General features: G+C 49.7%; 6 protein-coding genes across 6 annotated transcripts; 2 read left to right on the forward strand and 4 right to left on the reverse strand.

Annotated features, from left to right (window-relative positions):
• Positions 1-589: 589 nt before the first annotated feature.
• Positions 590-1,704, reverse strand: BKA67DRAFT_325354 (uncharacterized protein). Its single transcript, XM_046096208.1, has 2 exons — positions 1,309-1,704; positions 590-1,247 (listed from the first exon to the last, which is right to left on the reverse strand). Exons 1-2 carry the CDS (start codon positions 1,598-1,600, stop codon positions 679-681), a joined length of 861 nt encoding a protein of 286 aa, XP_045957870.1. The 5' UTR covers positions 1,601-1,704; the 3' UTR covers positions 590-678.
• A 1,212-nt stretch (positions 1,705-2,916) lies between these two features.
• Positions 2,917-4,068, reverse strand: BKA67DRAFT_570465 (uncharacterized protein). The gene is made up of 2 exons (XM_046103163.1): positions 3,693-4,068; positions 2,917-3,639 (listed from the first exon to the last, which is right to left on the reverse strand). The coding sequence occupies exons 1-2, from the start codon at positions 3,929-3,931 to the stop codon at positions 2,973-2,975; spliced, it is 906 nt and encodes a 301-aa protein (XP_045957871.1). The 5' UTR covers positions 3,932-4,068; the 3' UTR covers positions 2,917-2,972.
• Positions 4,069-4,102: 34 nt separating this feature from the next.
• Positions 4,103-4,759, forward strand: BKA67DRAFT_647412 (uncharacterized protein; the record flags this gene model as incomplete). The annotated part of the gene is made up of 1 exon (XM_046105957.1): positions 4,103-4,759. The coding sequence occupies exon 1, from the start codon at positions 4,274-4,276 to the stop codon at positions 4,757-4,759; it is 486 nt and encodes a 161-aa protein (XP_045957872.1). The 5' UTR covers positions 4,103-4,273.
• Positions 4,760-7,708: 2,949 nt separating this feature from the next.
• BKA67DRAFT_660178 (uncharacterized protein) lies at positions 7,709-8,864 on the forward strand (the record flags this gene model as incomplete). The annotated part of the gene is made up of 3 exons (XM_046107574.1): positions 7,709-7,916; positions 7,980-8,561; positions 8,629-8,864. The coding sequence occupies 3 exons, from the start codon at positions 7,709-7,711 to the stop codon at positions 8,862-8,864; spliced, it is 1,026 nt and encodes a 341-aa protein (XP_045957873.1).
• A 382-nt stretch (positions 8,865-9,246) lies between these two features.
• BKA67DRAFT_679435 (uncharacterized protein) lies at positions 9,247-10,866 on the reverse strand (the record flags this gene model as incomplete). Its single annotated transcript, XM_046108873.1, has 2 exons — positions 9,740-10,866; positions 9,247-9,467 (listed from the first exon to the last, which is right to left on the reverse strand). Exons 1-2 carry the CDS (start codon positions 10,629-10,631, stop codon positions 9,247-9,249), a joined length of 1,113 nt encoding a protein of 370 aa, XP_045957874.1. The 5' UTR covers positions 10,632-10,866.
• Positions 10,855-11,351, reverse strand: BKA67DRAFT_570496 (uncharacterized protein). Its single transcript, XM_046103164.1, has 2 exons — positions 11,108-11,351; positions 10,855-11,044 (listed from the first exon to the last, which is right to left on the reverse strand). The coding sequence occupies exons 1-2, from the start codon at positions 11,165-11,167 to the stop codon at positions 10,877-10,879; spliced, it is 228 nt and encodes a 75-aa protein (XP_045957875.1). The 5' UTR covers positions 11,168-11,351; the 3' UTR covers positions 10,855-10,876.
• Positions 11,352-12,818: the final 1,467 nt, after the last annotated feature.

A 12,818-nucleotide genomic window follows, 5' to 3' on the forward strand; every position in this document is an offset into this window, starting at 1 on the left:
TTCTATACCGACCGAGCCATACAGAGCAGAATCATAGCAGCTAATCATCGCACGCAAGACGTCAGATTTGTACCACTAGCCCTGATTTTCCCACGGTTCTGCTTTGATGACTTCCGCAGCCAGCTGTAAATAGGCTATAGCACGCGAGATACGGACTACGGCTTCTCGAACTGCCAAACACTGTGGATTTTCTCCAGCAAAACTCCTAAGATTTTCCAAAAGGGCAAGCGTATCAGTGATACGTGCGCGGATCCTTTCATTGGCAGCGGGACTTGTAGTTGCTCCTACAATGTAAGTTCTTCATGAAGTTATGGTATTCCATTGCCATGACCTGGATTTGCGTAATTGTCGCGTTGCCTCTGCTAGCGGCACCTATCGAGACTGGGAATTGTGGTATGGGAACAGTGAAAGGAACACACTCCACTAGAACGGATTTGATGCTTTTGTCTTTGCTATGGATGATCTTGTTCTCGTGCTCTGATAAAGGCTGGAGAAGCTGAGACAATAAACGGCGCCAGTGGACACTGTCTGCTCTATTAGGCGGAGATTTACCAACCGCCAAGTGAAACGAGAATATCAAAATGTTGAGGCCGCAGTCGAAATCGTTTGTCTGACACCAAGGTGCAGTGACTGAGATATTGGCGTTGTTGCAATCTCCAAAGGATTTCTTGTACCACTTTAGAATCTTTTCTCGACACTTCCTTGATCATCTAGGAGTGGATAAGAGTCGTAGACATCAATCTCTTCACGAAACTCTTTGATATGTGCCAATACCCAGTGTTCTGTTTTTGGAAGATGAATTAGAACAAGGATTCGTGCAGACCCAAAGTCTGTTGTGACATGGTCTGATGCATCAACAGACAAGGAATCCACAGATCGAAGTCGTTCACATCCCACGGCTTGTTGCAAAACTTGCAAGACAGCACAAATCACGGCATCGTCGAGTTTCCCCTGAGAGTCTTCGACCCTGCTGAGCGACGTTTTTGGTATCGAAAATAAAGGTCGCAATGAACAAATGGCGGAAGCCTCCCTGTCGGGGACTTCACCATCCGACAACTCGATAGCAAGAATTGGCGAGGTCTGGCGTTCCATTGCGTGCTCTTCAAACATGTCATGGTAGAGATTGTGTGCCTGATTTGCATGACTGCTCAATTCCTGCTGGGACTGGTTGTCCTCTTCATCGTGGTCGTCACTGAGATGTACTTCGATCGTGTCGCTTGGACTGAACGGTTGTTGTGGTTGTTCTGCTTGCAACGGTTAGCACTAGGTTTGTACAATTGATTTTTTTAATTTAAAAATTGAACGGACGGTCTTCGATCACAGGCACCACAGTTTCGGGCCGCACGCGCTTCGGGCTTTTGGTGATCGGAGATAGCGCGCGTTCTCTCTTCCGCCTAGCTCTGCCTTTCATCGGTGTGCCGTTGTCCGTTGGTTCTGTGTGTTTACTAGTGAGCGCTGTAAGTTCGGAAAGTTGTCTAGTCCGATCTTTGTGAATGTGGAGATCGTAATCAGCCAATTCGCGTTGCAACTCTGTCATTTTCGTCTGTGTTGTCATCTTTGGTACACTAGCAGAGGATCGTTGTGGAGAATAATCGGGCATGTTTAAGGTGTAAATTGATCTCGTGGAGTACGAATAGCCACATGCAAGCCACCACAGCCACACGCCAAGTGACGTCTAGAAATCAGTTTTCCAGAATCTGCTGTGGTCCACGACGACTCTCGAGCGACGAAATGAAAAAGGCATTGTTTCAACAGTTGTTGCTGGTACTGGTGCCAACTGGTCGAGCTCATGTGGAGCTTGTCGCCATTTTCGGCACGCCCCATTCATTTAGGGATAATTTTGGCCACTGTCGGTCGCGTCCAGCGCGCGCAACTACTAGCAGCAACGGCCCAAACAATGCCTTTGTCCTCTTGAGTGCTATCCAAACTGGACTTGGTCGGAATGTTGTCATGACCGAAAGAAGACTCTGGGATACCAACTCCCAGACCTGACCCCGCCGCCGATTAGGCTCAATACTGAACACTGCTTGGCATTGTTGATTCGAAAGCTGGCGCAAAATGGCTGTACGAAGCATGATGGTTAAATGTCCAGAAGTAGTCTCCCATCAAGCAAACGAACGAACGAACGAACATGTATCCTCGCCATCGGGGTACTGCCAGAACCGATTGGCGTGAATCCCCGCGGCCCAGTCCACCGTTACTTGTAGACTATAATAACACTCTTTCGTAACAATGGTGATGAGGTTATGTTCATCGTCGCCAGAGGCTTGTTCCTTGTCATATGACAAATAGCACATCCTAGAGCGCCGATCATGTGAGCTTACTGTTTGGCTTTCTGTGTCTTCCACGTCTTTCGTCTCTTCCATGAGATCGATTAGGCTGACAGCGAACTTACATTAGCCGACAACCGTGGTAAGTCCATGATACGTGAAGCTACGCGGTGCGTTGCCATGAGATTGGTGCATGGACGAGGACGGGCACCACAAAGTTAGCCACCCGTCTGCCATGTTTGAAGCTGACGTCTTGAGTTTAATACGGATCAGGGGCTGCCCAAAGCCTCCTACTAGCACTGACAAAGAAAACCACAAATCACATGTGCGTGTCTCCGTTCTTTGAATATCAATGCTCTAGTGGTATTCGAAATGATTATTTGAGCATATAATAACTTCACAAGTTATCGAGAGCCAAGATCAAAGCATATGTCAGCACAATCATAGTGTCTCCGTCATTCAGAGAGCTCGCCAAGACCGAGAGGGACAACCACAAGAAGACATTCCCGGACCATACATATTCCAGGTGGAGAGCAAAAGGCCGCTATGCGAGATCCACAAGCAAGATATAAATATATTGACAGTCAAATACCGTTCTCTTCGTCTACCGTCACTTGTTCATTGTTGACCAGCAAAAGTGAGATGGTGGAGTGCTGATTCATTCGCTTATCTATATGTACTGCGGATCAAGTCAAACCCAATTCATGAATCCCCTTGTCGAAAGACGCCATTTACTATATACGGCCACTCGGACACGCCATGATGATGCTGTTGAGAGGTGTTTCCAAAGTTGATTTGAGGTAATTGTGGCAAAAGAAGACCATCTGTTGGGCTCGCCCAAGCCCTGTTGCACGGCATGGAACCACCCATGTCCGCTGGATTGAACAGCGACGGTGGGTTGAGAAGTTGCAGTTCGGTGGAGGTTGTGAGACCGCTATGATCGACACATGAAATAGAGCCTTGAGACAACGACCCATTCGTAACTCTATTCGCCACTACAAACCGATTCGTTTGCTCGAAATATAAGTCTGGAATCCTCAAAGGAGCAGTGCGTTCCAACACGTTCCATGCTCCATCTGTCTCTTGCTGGATTTCTCCAGCAACTTGTAGATTTGTTTGACGAGCTTGCCGTTCTGCTCCTAGTTCGGCTAAGCCCGTCTCATCTTGGGGTAAAGGAGTGTGAACGGACAAAGGAGATCCGGGTCGAACACATCCAAGTAGAGTGGCGATATTGTGAACAAGGGGTCGGCCTTGATCGTTGATTTCCGGCTCGCCGAGATCCCACGACTTTCCATTTCTCACCATGGAATAGAGTTCATGAATTGTGTTGACTAAGGTGAGTTGACTGTTTTCCAAAGCTTCGGCGTAGCTGTTTACACGCTAGTCAGAGTTCGCGCTTCAACGAGCTGGCTGCCCACTTACCCTGCAGGTACTTGTTTGTACTTGGTCGTGTTCGGTCTTGATGTCACACACATATAGTTGTGGTCCTTGCACTTCTTGCAAGGTAAAGTTCCATCACATCTGGTCTTATTTTGCCTGCACTTCTCACAAGCTCTCTGGATTCTGCTCTTCCGGGTATAAGGGTATGGCTTTTCTTGTTCGGAATATTGTTGCGTTGTTGTCTTTCCAGTAGTCATAAGCGAAGAAGTAGTTGTTTTCATCTTCGTACTTTTGGAAGATGAATTGCAAAGGGATTTCTGACAGCTCGTGATGAACTTGTAATGTCAGGGAACCTTCAAGTAATAGAAGAAAAGCCGTTGTCCGCCCGCACTTACTAAAAGACATTGTGGTTCATATATAGTAGTACCTGGTATTAAAAAGGAGCCGCAACACGGACGTTGCCAATTGCCATATGAGACTCAGGAACGACTTTTGTGGTAATAGAACACTGTTGTGTAACAAGGTCAAGATCGCGCTCGTAATCTGTCTCGGAGCCATTCTTGTATCCATGCTCAGGTGCACGACACATAAGTTGTGCCGACCCACACGGATGCAGTCCAGTAATGCATCATGGTGGGTCCAAATTCTGCACTGGTCGCTACGCCTGTATCTCCCTCGAGCTCATGTCGCTACAACTTACTCATAGTTTCATCATATCATACCGTTTAATATGCCGATGCATCAGATTTGGGACAACCAGCAGCACAAGACGCATATCTGCACCTTCCGCCCGCCGTGTCAACCTCGTGCCTCTTCGTCTGAACCCTACTGCTGCCTGCCTGTTGTTATTCATCAGAAGGAACACTACAACTCCAAATGTCTCGCATTATTACCTTTGGTTCTCTGGCGGTGAAGCGTCGAAAGTAAGAGAACAATCTTGCTTCACCAAATTGGATGCTCAGCAAACAAGAACTGGCCTCGGAGTATTGAAGTGTACACTCTATAATTATGGCCTGTGTCCGCAATGGGAGGGGGTGTGGAAGTGGTTCATCAAGAATGTCAATGGTGTACCCACAGCTGCTAGACGTGACAAAACAATCTCCACGTAATGGGCAAGGATTTATTCACCATAAGGGTCATGATTTTGAGCTATCCGGAACAGGTAATGCAATTCGAGATTGGGAAAAGCCTAGACTGACTGTTCTCAGTCTGAATGTGCGTTTATCGCTGCAAGAGCATGCCCCGTGCACCATAAGCCGTTTCTGGCTCACTACGATAAATACTTGCCTCAATACACAGTTCCGGATCAGTGACGGGCGAAAATGAGAATAAAAGCTAACCTAGTATGGCAATGAAATGCCGTATCCAGCAATGAGATCCGCGTTCTGATTAGATGGCGGAGTTAAAAGCACTTTTGCCCGCTGGACCCACTTGGCCTCCGAACTACGATCTGGTCGTCATTTGGGGTATGAATCCACTTTGGCCACTCCTGATCGCCCTTGACCTTTTTGACCTCCTGAATCTCTAATAGTGTCATACAGTACTTGAGTAAGTGGAGCAAAATTCAATTTTGCCTTCCGGAAACTGCATATAGCAGAACTACCTATTTGTTGGTTGCGAGCCCTGAAAGCGGTTGGCTTGCGGGCCAAGAAACGGTTTGTCCGCCCTACCAGGAGTCCGTTCTTTCATTTTGACCGGGGGCTCAAAATCGGCTAGCCCAGCTTGAGTATTGGCACCACCTTTCGCGAGGTCAAGTCTGTGACGAATTTCGTACCTGATAATAAGCACACCAGTTGCATGTGGACAAACATAGACAAAAAGAGACAGAGGCGGCTTATTGCGTAGACATGATTGAGGAAAGCTGGGGGCCGTGGGAGAAGGACATAATGCAACCAAATCTCGTGTCGACCCCCAGTCACTGTGTGATGGTACGTGGAGAAGATAAGAAGGATGCAATCAATTGAGCGCGGAGCTGTGTGTTTATGGCCACCAATGGCATGAGCAGTCACGAGCAGCCATGCACAAATCCCTGGTGTCTCCACTATTACGATGCAGTGCTCTTGAATTGGCATAAGAAGACGCTCGGCTGCCCTGGCATTCTTCCCTTAGCTTACCAGACTGTCGGGTCACAGCTGGCGATGAGAGCAAACAACGAATGGACGACCAAGCCGCCAACCACCGACCAGCTATGCAGCCCCACCAATGACAAACTCGTCTCCAGCCTCACAGGTTCAGTAAGTTAATACTAGAAGATTGGGATACTGCATCACCATCTGTCCGCGCGTGTCGGACTCTTTGGACCAGAAAAGATGTTATCTTCGAAACGAACGCGCCTTGACGCAAGTACAATTTCTGTTGCCCAAACAGTCAACTCATGGCTTAAAGCAGTGTTTCTGGACGACTACGCCAGATGACTAAAGCAGGTTGAAAATGGAGCTGGAATTGTGGACGAGAGATCATGCCAAGCCTTGGCAAGTAGATGACAATCTACCTGATCTATCTATATCTACATGTAGACTACATCTACAGTATCTATCTACCTGCCCATTCATGACTAAGCATCTATATCTATCTATTGAAGGTTTTGGTAGATAGATATAGATAAATTCTCCACCCTGTTTGTGTCATTATGTACATGCCTAGGAATCTTTATCATAAAGTCTCGTTGCCATCAAAGTACACATAACGACCTGCGCGGGACCCCGCAGAGCTGCCGGCCCTCGTGACTTGGACAAGAACGGGTGCCGTTGAAGGTTAGTCTTTATTCGATATTACCTTCGCCTGGAAGACTCACGCTGGAAGGAGGCAACTCCCTGTCCAATGTGATCGCCAATACGAGTGACCGTCTCCCGCCTATCTAAGCGAGGCGAAAGAGAAAATAAAGTCTTGTTAGACCGTACTTGTCGTGTCAGACAGAGAGTCGTGGCAACATGAGCATTAGTGTATCCAGGTTTCCTAGAATGGGAGGCTTGCATTAAAAGCAAAGACATACTTGGAAGCATTAAAGAGAAGGAAAGAGTTATAGAGAAAATCAAGGATATTCTGCAGGATTGGACACGTACGTGTTGACAAGTATCTGACGATACTTTCACGACAAATTAATGAGTAGAAGTATCTTTTGTTGTTGTGAGGATGAACGATTGACAGGGCCGGGTGAAGCTCGGCATAACTCCAATGTAGCTGCCTAGCAACGTTTCATTGATTTACTTCCAACTGCACTAATTAGCGTCAAATGATTATGACGAGAGAAAGGCATCTAAATAAACACGATAGACTTTGTTTCATTCAGTAACTTCAATGGCATTCGCAACTACAAACAACTCGATATGATTACGTCCCAGACAAATGACCTTCGAGACGTGTCGAAGAGGCTGAGCGGCGCGCTGACAAGGCCGAACGTGAACAACGCGACGAGAAGCGACGTGTTGATGAAGCGAGCGTGCACGACGCGATGAGAAGCGACATACTGACGAGCCAAACGTGAACAACGCGACGAGAAGCGACGTGCTGATGAAGCCGTGAACGACGCGATGCCGAGAATCGAGAGCGCGATGAGAAGCGACGTGCCGATGAAGCCGAGAAACGACAACAAGAGGCTGAACTGTTGACGCGAAGGACAACTTCGGACGAATACATTGCCCGACTTTCTCGAGCAGCAGCGAACCACTCTAGGGGCCCTCTACGGCACCTTCCCGGTCTCTGATCGGCGTTTCGAGTCTCGGGCTTTTTGACGGGCCTCGGCCAGCGGATTGCCGAGCGACCGATATCTTGCGAAAAGACCTCGAATATTTCCTGCACAACAGCGTCGAAGATCCAGTGCGAGAGATTTTCGATCAATTGCGGGACGTGGACCAAGTGCGGCACGAGTTCGGGATCGGTAACGGCATTGTCTTTGAGAACCACCCAATGTGATCAGCGATGTTGCGGAGAAGGTTGTCGACCGGCAGGCCTCATCGATACCACCACAGACGCCCGATCAAGGGGAAGATCCGGGATGCATCTGGCCCAACCAGATATGCGTATACCGGTTTGACGACGAGCTCTCCACACGGCGTACCATGCTGTATGTGTCCGAATACAAGGCCCCGCACAAGCGGACCGCTCCACACCTGCGCGTCGGTCTGCATCCCATGGATATCTTCAAAGACGTGGTCAATCGGAAAACAATACCTGCCGCGGCCGATCCCGACGGTCGATTCCAGTATCATGCCGAGAGGCTCACCGCTGCGGCTATCACACAGACCTACAACTACATGATCGAAGGGGGTCTCGAATACGGGTTGCTGACTACTGGCGAGACCAAAAGCGGGCTCTGCTAGATGGTACAAGAGTGTGCCGGGTTCTTGCCAGTCTACTCGCAAGAATACAATGAGGTGGCAGCGCAATCGGGGGAACACCACGCTTGCACCGCAGTTGGCCAGTACCTGGCATTCAGCCTGATGGCTCTCGGCCCGCCAGGGAACCCACCCAATGTTCGATCGCAGGATGAGCGGCAGCGAGTGATCTTGGGGCTGAGGCGATGGGCAGAGGACTTGGAGACGACATTGCGATATATTCCCCGAGACGAGCGATACGCTCCGAGCGGCTCAAGCTCCGGCTCGCTGTATGCGCCGACGACTTATGCAGGCATCAGCCGGTCACCGCGCGTGCCTCGAACAAGACCCAGTTGGGCTCAGGAAGAGGACCGTCCAGATGTGCAGCCAAGATGTAGGGACCGGGACGACGAGTCTTCGTCGGATAAGTCCTCGGCTCCGATGCCGGACACCCCGACACCGTCTGAGCCGCGGTCGAGTAGTCAGAGCCAAGGCCCACGGCGCAGCCAGCGCATTCTGGGCCGAGCGCCACGCGAGGAAACTTCACAAGAGCGACAGTACTGCACACAGCGATGTCTTCTAGGACTGGTCAGAAGAGGTCGGCTTGATGCATAGTGTCCCAACGTTCTCTTGCACCGGCAGGCTAACTGACGCTGGACGCCCAGGCACGGTACGGCTTGTGCGTCGAAGGGATTCACTTCATAGTCGGCTCTGCGCCGCAATCAGGCTCTGGTCGTCGAACCGCAACGAAGATATCGTTGAGCGGGCGGCGCGGCTTCGCGGCCAATCTTCCATTGAGCCTTACGGCGCGCCGTATGGAAGGTATCTGACTGTCGTCGTCCTCGGGCTTAGCGGCCAAGCGCCGGGCAAGACGTCGGAAGCAGTCCGCAAGCCGGCTTGATGTTTGGTGGGGATGTATGAACTTGGCTGTAGCACGTCCTAGACCTTCCGCCAAGGCGCGTGGGTGGTGGTGGCTCTTGCACCATTGTTGAATCCAAAGCTGGCCCTCAATGGCCCTCCGAAACGATGCCACCCAACCCCCAGAAGCCATCTCTTGTCGAACGAACGAAAGGTACGAAACCAACGAAGCGGACGCAGGCGCATATAGTCACAACGACATCTAAGTGCTCGCATTACTGAGGGAGCACAAATGTTACGGCTATCGATCTGGCCAACCACATGCGGCACCCATTTGATTTCTACAGAATGAGGTTGAACAAAAACACATGAGCTTGCGAAAGGCAGCTTATGGACATTTCAATTGTATGCACTATGTAGATATTCTATGTAGGCCATGGACCAAGATCCAGGAATTGCGTCTCTGCATCGGCTCTGCTCCGTTTGGAGCAGGTTCGTAGCTGGCACCACGTACAGGTTGCAGAATCCGTCTTTGCCGACCTCATCCCAGCGATTATGTCCGGGGGAAGCGGTTGGTAACGCTGACCTGCCACAACGGAGTTCATCCCAGCAATTATGTCCGGGGGAAGCGGGTGGTAACGCTGACCTGCCACAGCGGAGTTCATCTTAGAATGTGATTGCTTTCGAAGGATGCGTCGTTTCTAAACTAGAGACCTTTTCTTCTCGGCAAGGTTGGGCGATGCGCAGATGTAACTACAACCGCTGTGTATCCACTTTCTTCAATAATCTCCAATGTCTGTCAGTTTCCACTAATAAATATGCTTTCATTAGGACATGCCAGTAGCGTGACCATGTCCTCGTGCCTGATAACCATGGACTTCCTGCACATCTTATCACGTCCGACGTACCTGCACTCACTTTCATCCCAAAACACCTGTACGGGAAACCCATCTCCATGTGGCCGCACCCAAACGGAGACCCAGGGCAGACTTGCCAATACGCAGCTCCCAAGTTCCTCCAGAGTCCAAAGCTCACCATTCTCACTAGACCACTGCTGGCTTCGACGTTTCCAGTGAAAAACATTTTGGAGGTCAGCCACCCTGAACTCTATCGTTTCCATATGAACATGAACGTTGCACCAAGCCCTCTTCTTTGGCTTGTTCTTTGGCTTGTTCTCGGCGGCAGTCTTCCGTCGCTTTGCTCTGTCGTTCTCTGACGTGCTCTCGTCGATTACGTCGTCGACACCCCTCTTGGCAGCAGTGATGCTGCTTTGAAAACGTTGAGTCTGTCCATTTCCGTCACCATTCGAACTGCCATGAGAGTTGTCGACACAAAGGTTGTTGCCAACAATATTCGAGCCAACACCTGGCTTTAGACAAGATGTAAACTCTGCCGGCTGGTCGCCACTGCTTTTGAGGGACGAATGCCCGTTGTTGCTCACGTCCGGGCTGTCGACCGACCCGGTACAATCCTGTTCCAGCATGGGCGGTGGCCAGTGCGTGACGATATCGGTATTCGGCAGGGAATCGAATAAATATGCTTCCAAGTCGAAAAAGAGCTCTGGAGTCTGATCAATCCTCCATGGCAAATAGGGGCTCGCAGCCTCTTCTGCCCCAAACATGCTGCCACTGTGTTGTGGATATGTTGTCTCGTCGACCGCTGTCATAGTCTTTTCCTCGGTTGCGCTGAAGTCAATCCAATAGACAGGATCAAGCAAACCCGTATCCATGTTATTGTTGTTGTTTTTGTTGTTGTTGCTGCTGCTGTTGCTTGATGGAGAGGTGAAATGGGCGACAAGACGGAGATGCATGTCAAGTCGGCAGAGTTAGTGGAAAGAAGAAGAAAAGAACGAAGCCAGCGAGGAAAGGTCGGCGGCGTCCCATTTATATCCAGAGGGCCCTCCTCATTTTCAACCTTGCTAAGAGTCAAGCTCGGTGCACTGCTATGTTGCCCGTCTAGTTGCTGACCCGTCCTCCTTTGGATATGCTCCTCTTTGGCGCGAAGAGGTCGTGTCCACCCAAGAGAGCTCTCAGACGCGATTGGTCGTTTGTTTGTCTACCTGTCAGGTGAGTCGGTGGTAGAAAAGGCGTCATTGGCATGAATGCCTGTGGTGGAGCTGAGATGATCTGAAGTCACTGATGTGGTGCCATCAGCCGAAGTATTTTCCGACGGTCGCTGTGACCTAGATTGAGACGAAAGAGCCTTAGTCTCGCGTATTAGCCGGTGAGAGAAGATTGAAGAAGAATTGCCACCAGTGGTTGGAGATGAAGCTGATGGGATGGCCAGGAGGAGCCGACTGGTAGGGTTCGATGGCGCAGCTACAACGATTTTGCTATCCTTAGTCATTGTGACGGATACTCCCCAAGATGTGCATCGTGTTCGAGAAGAACAGTGACAGATATTGCAAACGAGATTGGTATCAACGCCGAGGACTGAGTCTGGATCGACTCTAAAGTATGCGACGTGAGCTCGACGAAATGGTTGGCAGCCAGAACTTCGCCAGAAAGCATAGAGGTAGTGGATTTGGTAGCTCATTAGTACTTAGCAGCATCATTGTTCACTTCATACAACTCGACATATTCTTCCGAAGCTTCCTTATACCCCGACATTAGCTACGCAGACTGTAGGCGATTGTAGAGCAGACCACGCCTCCGAGGAAAACTTCCGAGGTAATCCAGGACCACGTTTCCTCTTCGTCCCAGATATCGTAGAGAGCTGCTGATGTTTGGGAGCTGCTCGGAGGATAGCGCGGTCAGAGTCAATGAGCATGACACGACGGCACACCTGCGGACTGCAATTCCTTCCGTAACTTGATCTGAATATGTGTATTCGTGCCCAATGGCCCGCCATCAACGCTTACTACCGTTTGACGGACATCCCATCTGCTTCATTTGGCGCACAGCTTTTGATGGCTGCCATAAACTGGACCATGCAGACAACCGTGCAGTGCACTTCTCAGCATGCTCCTTTCCTTTCTCATACCAATATGGAGGGCGTCGTACCAACATCGGGGATAATGCAAGGAGAACACAAGGGAGTGGAAGACTTGTACATGTCTTGTTGGGATGGGAATGATTTTATGGATCTGGACTTCCTCAATTGAATCATATCTTTTTTTTTCCCTAGGATCCTTGTCTCCACTTGTAGCATCTCGTAGCTGCTCACTTCGTACTTTCACACAAAAACCCTGAAGAGTCACGCTCGCGCACGACTGGAAAACCGGACGCTCAGAATACGAGTAAGAATAGGGCGAGGATTTGCTTGACCAGGTACAAGAGCTGGTGACTTGGCGTGGCTCTGTATTCGTACATCATGTCGTATTTTTCGCCCATTTGTTGAATTCGATCAATAAGCTCACCGAATCGTTTATCGTAACAATTGGCTAACTTTTGATTCTTCCCACGTGCTAGTTGGATTACAGAAAAGTCACAAAGACCCTCGTCTGTGATAGATAACGCCGCTTCCCCTGCATTGATCCATCGTCGTCACGTGGTCCAATTATCAAGGTCCAATCATTTTCGTGACAGTCCCGGTGGGGGCTAGCGATTGGCTACCTACCCGCCGAACGGGTCCCCACTAAATATACCTGTCAGTGGTGTGTATAAGCTAGACTGTCCGCCACTTGTAAAGGCGATTTCGAAACGTAGGTTTGCACCATTGCCGTATCGCAGGATCGCACCTTCGCATCTTCGCACTTGTATTTCTTTCGCAACTTCGCGTTTTGCTAGAGGCGCATTTGACTTTCTGGTCAATTAGGAAAGAAGATGACCAGAAATCAGTATCTTCCCAGTTTTGGACACTTACCGTCATGTGGAGCTGTACCACATAGTCCGATCGGTACGGAAACGGATCGCAGACGGCTTGAACATCAACATCGGCCCATCTTTGGGCCAACAAAAGCAGTTGCTCGTACCAAACCGTTCTCCGCTACCCAGGTACGAATTCGGCCATGACCTTGATAGGATACTGTGCTGTACAGAACCGTATCACTTTTTGG

This window comes from Truncatella angustata (genome assembly GCF_020726525.1).
Source record: "Truncatella angustata strain MPI-SDFR-AT-0073 chromosome Unknown BKA67scaffold_5, whole genome shotgun sequence".
Taxonomy (NCBI): Eukaryota; Fungi; Ascomycota; class Sordariomycetes; order Amphisphaeriales; family Sporocadaceae; genus Truncatella; species Truncatella angustata.

Excerpts from the sequence above, each read along its gene's own strand:
- BKA67DRAFT_325354 (XM_046096208.1), bottom strand. The coding sequence starts at position 1,600 with ATGCCCGATTATTCTCCACAACGATCCTCTGCTAGTGTACCAAAGATG. Across the intron at positions 1,248-1,308 it reads GGTGCCTGTGATCGAAGACC|CAGAACAACCACAACAACCG; the intron begins GTCCGTTCAATT and ends AACCGTTGCAAG.
- BKA67DRAFT_570496 (XM_046103164.1), bottom strand. The coding sequence starts at position 11,167 with ATGACTAAGGATAGCAAAATCGTTGTAGCTGCGCCATCGAACCCTACC. Across the intron at positions 11,045-11,107 it reads ACCCTACCAGTCGGCTCCTC|CGGCTAATACGCGAGACTAA; the intron begins CTGGCCATCCCA and ends ATCTTCTCTCAC.
- BKA67DRAFT_570465 (XM_046103163.1), bottom strand. The coding sequence starts at position 3,931 with ATGAAAACAACTACTTCTTCGCTTATGACTACTGGAAAGACAACAACG. Across the intron at positions 3,640-3,692 it reads TACAAACAAGTACCTGCAGG|CTACGCCGAAGCTTTGGAAA; the intron begins GTAAGTGGGCAG and ends GCGTGTAAACAG.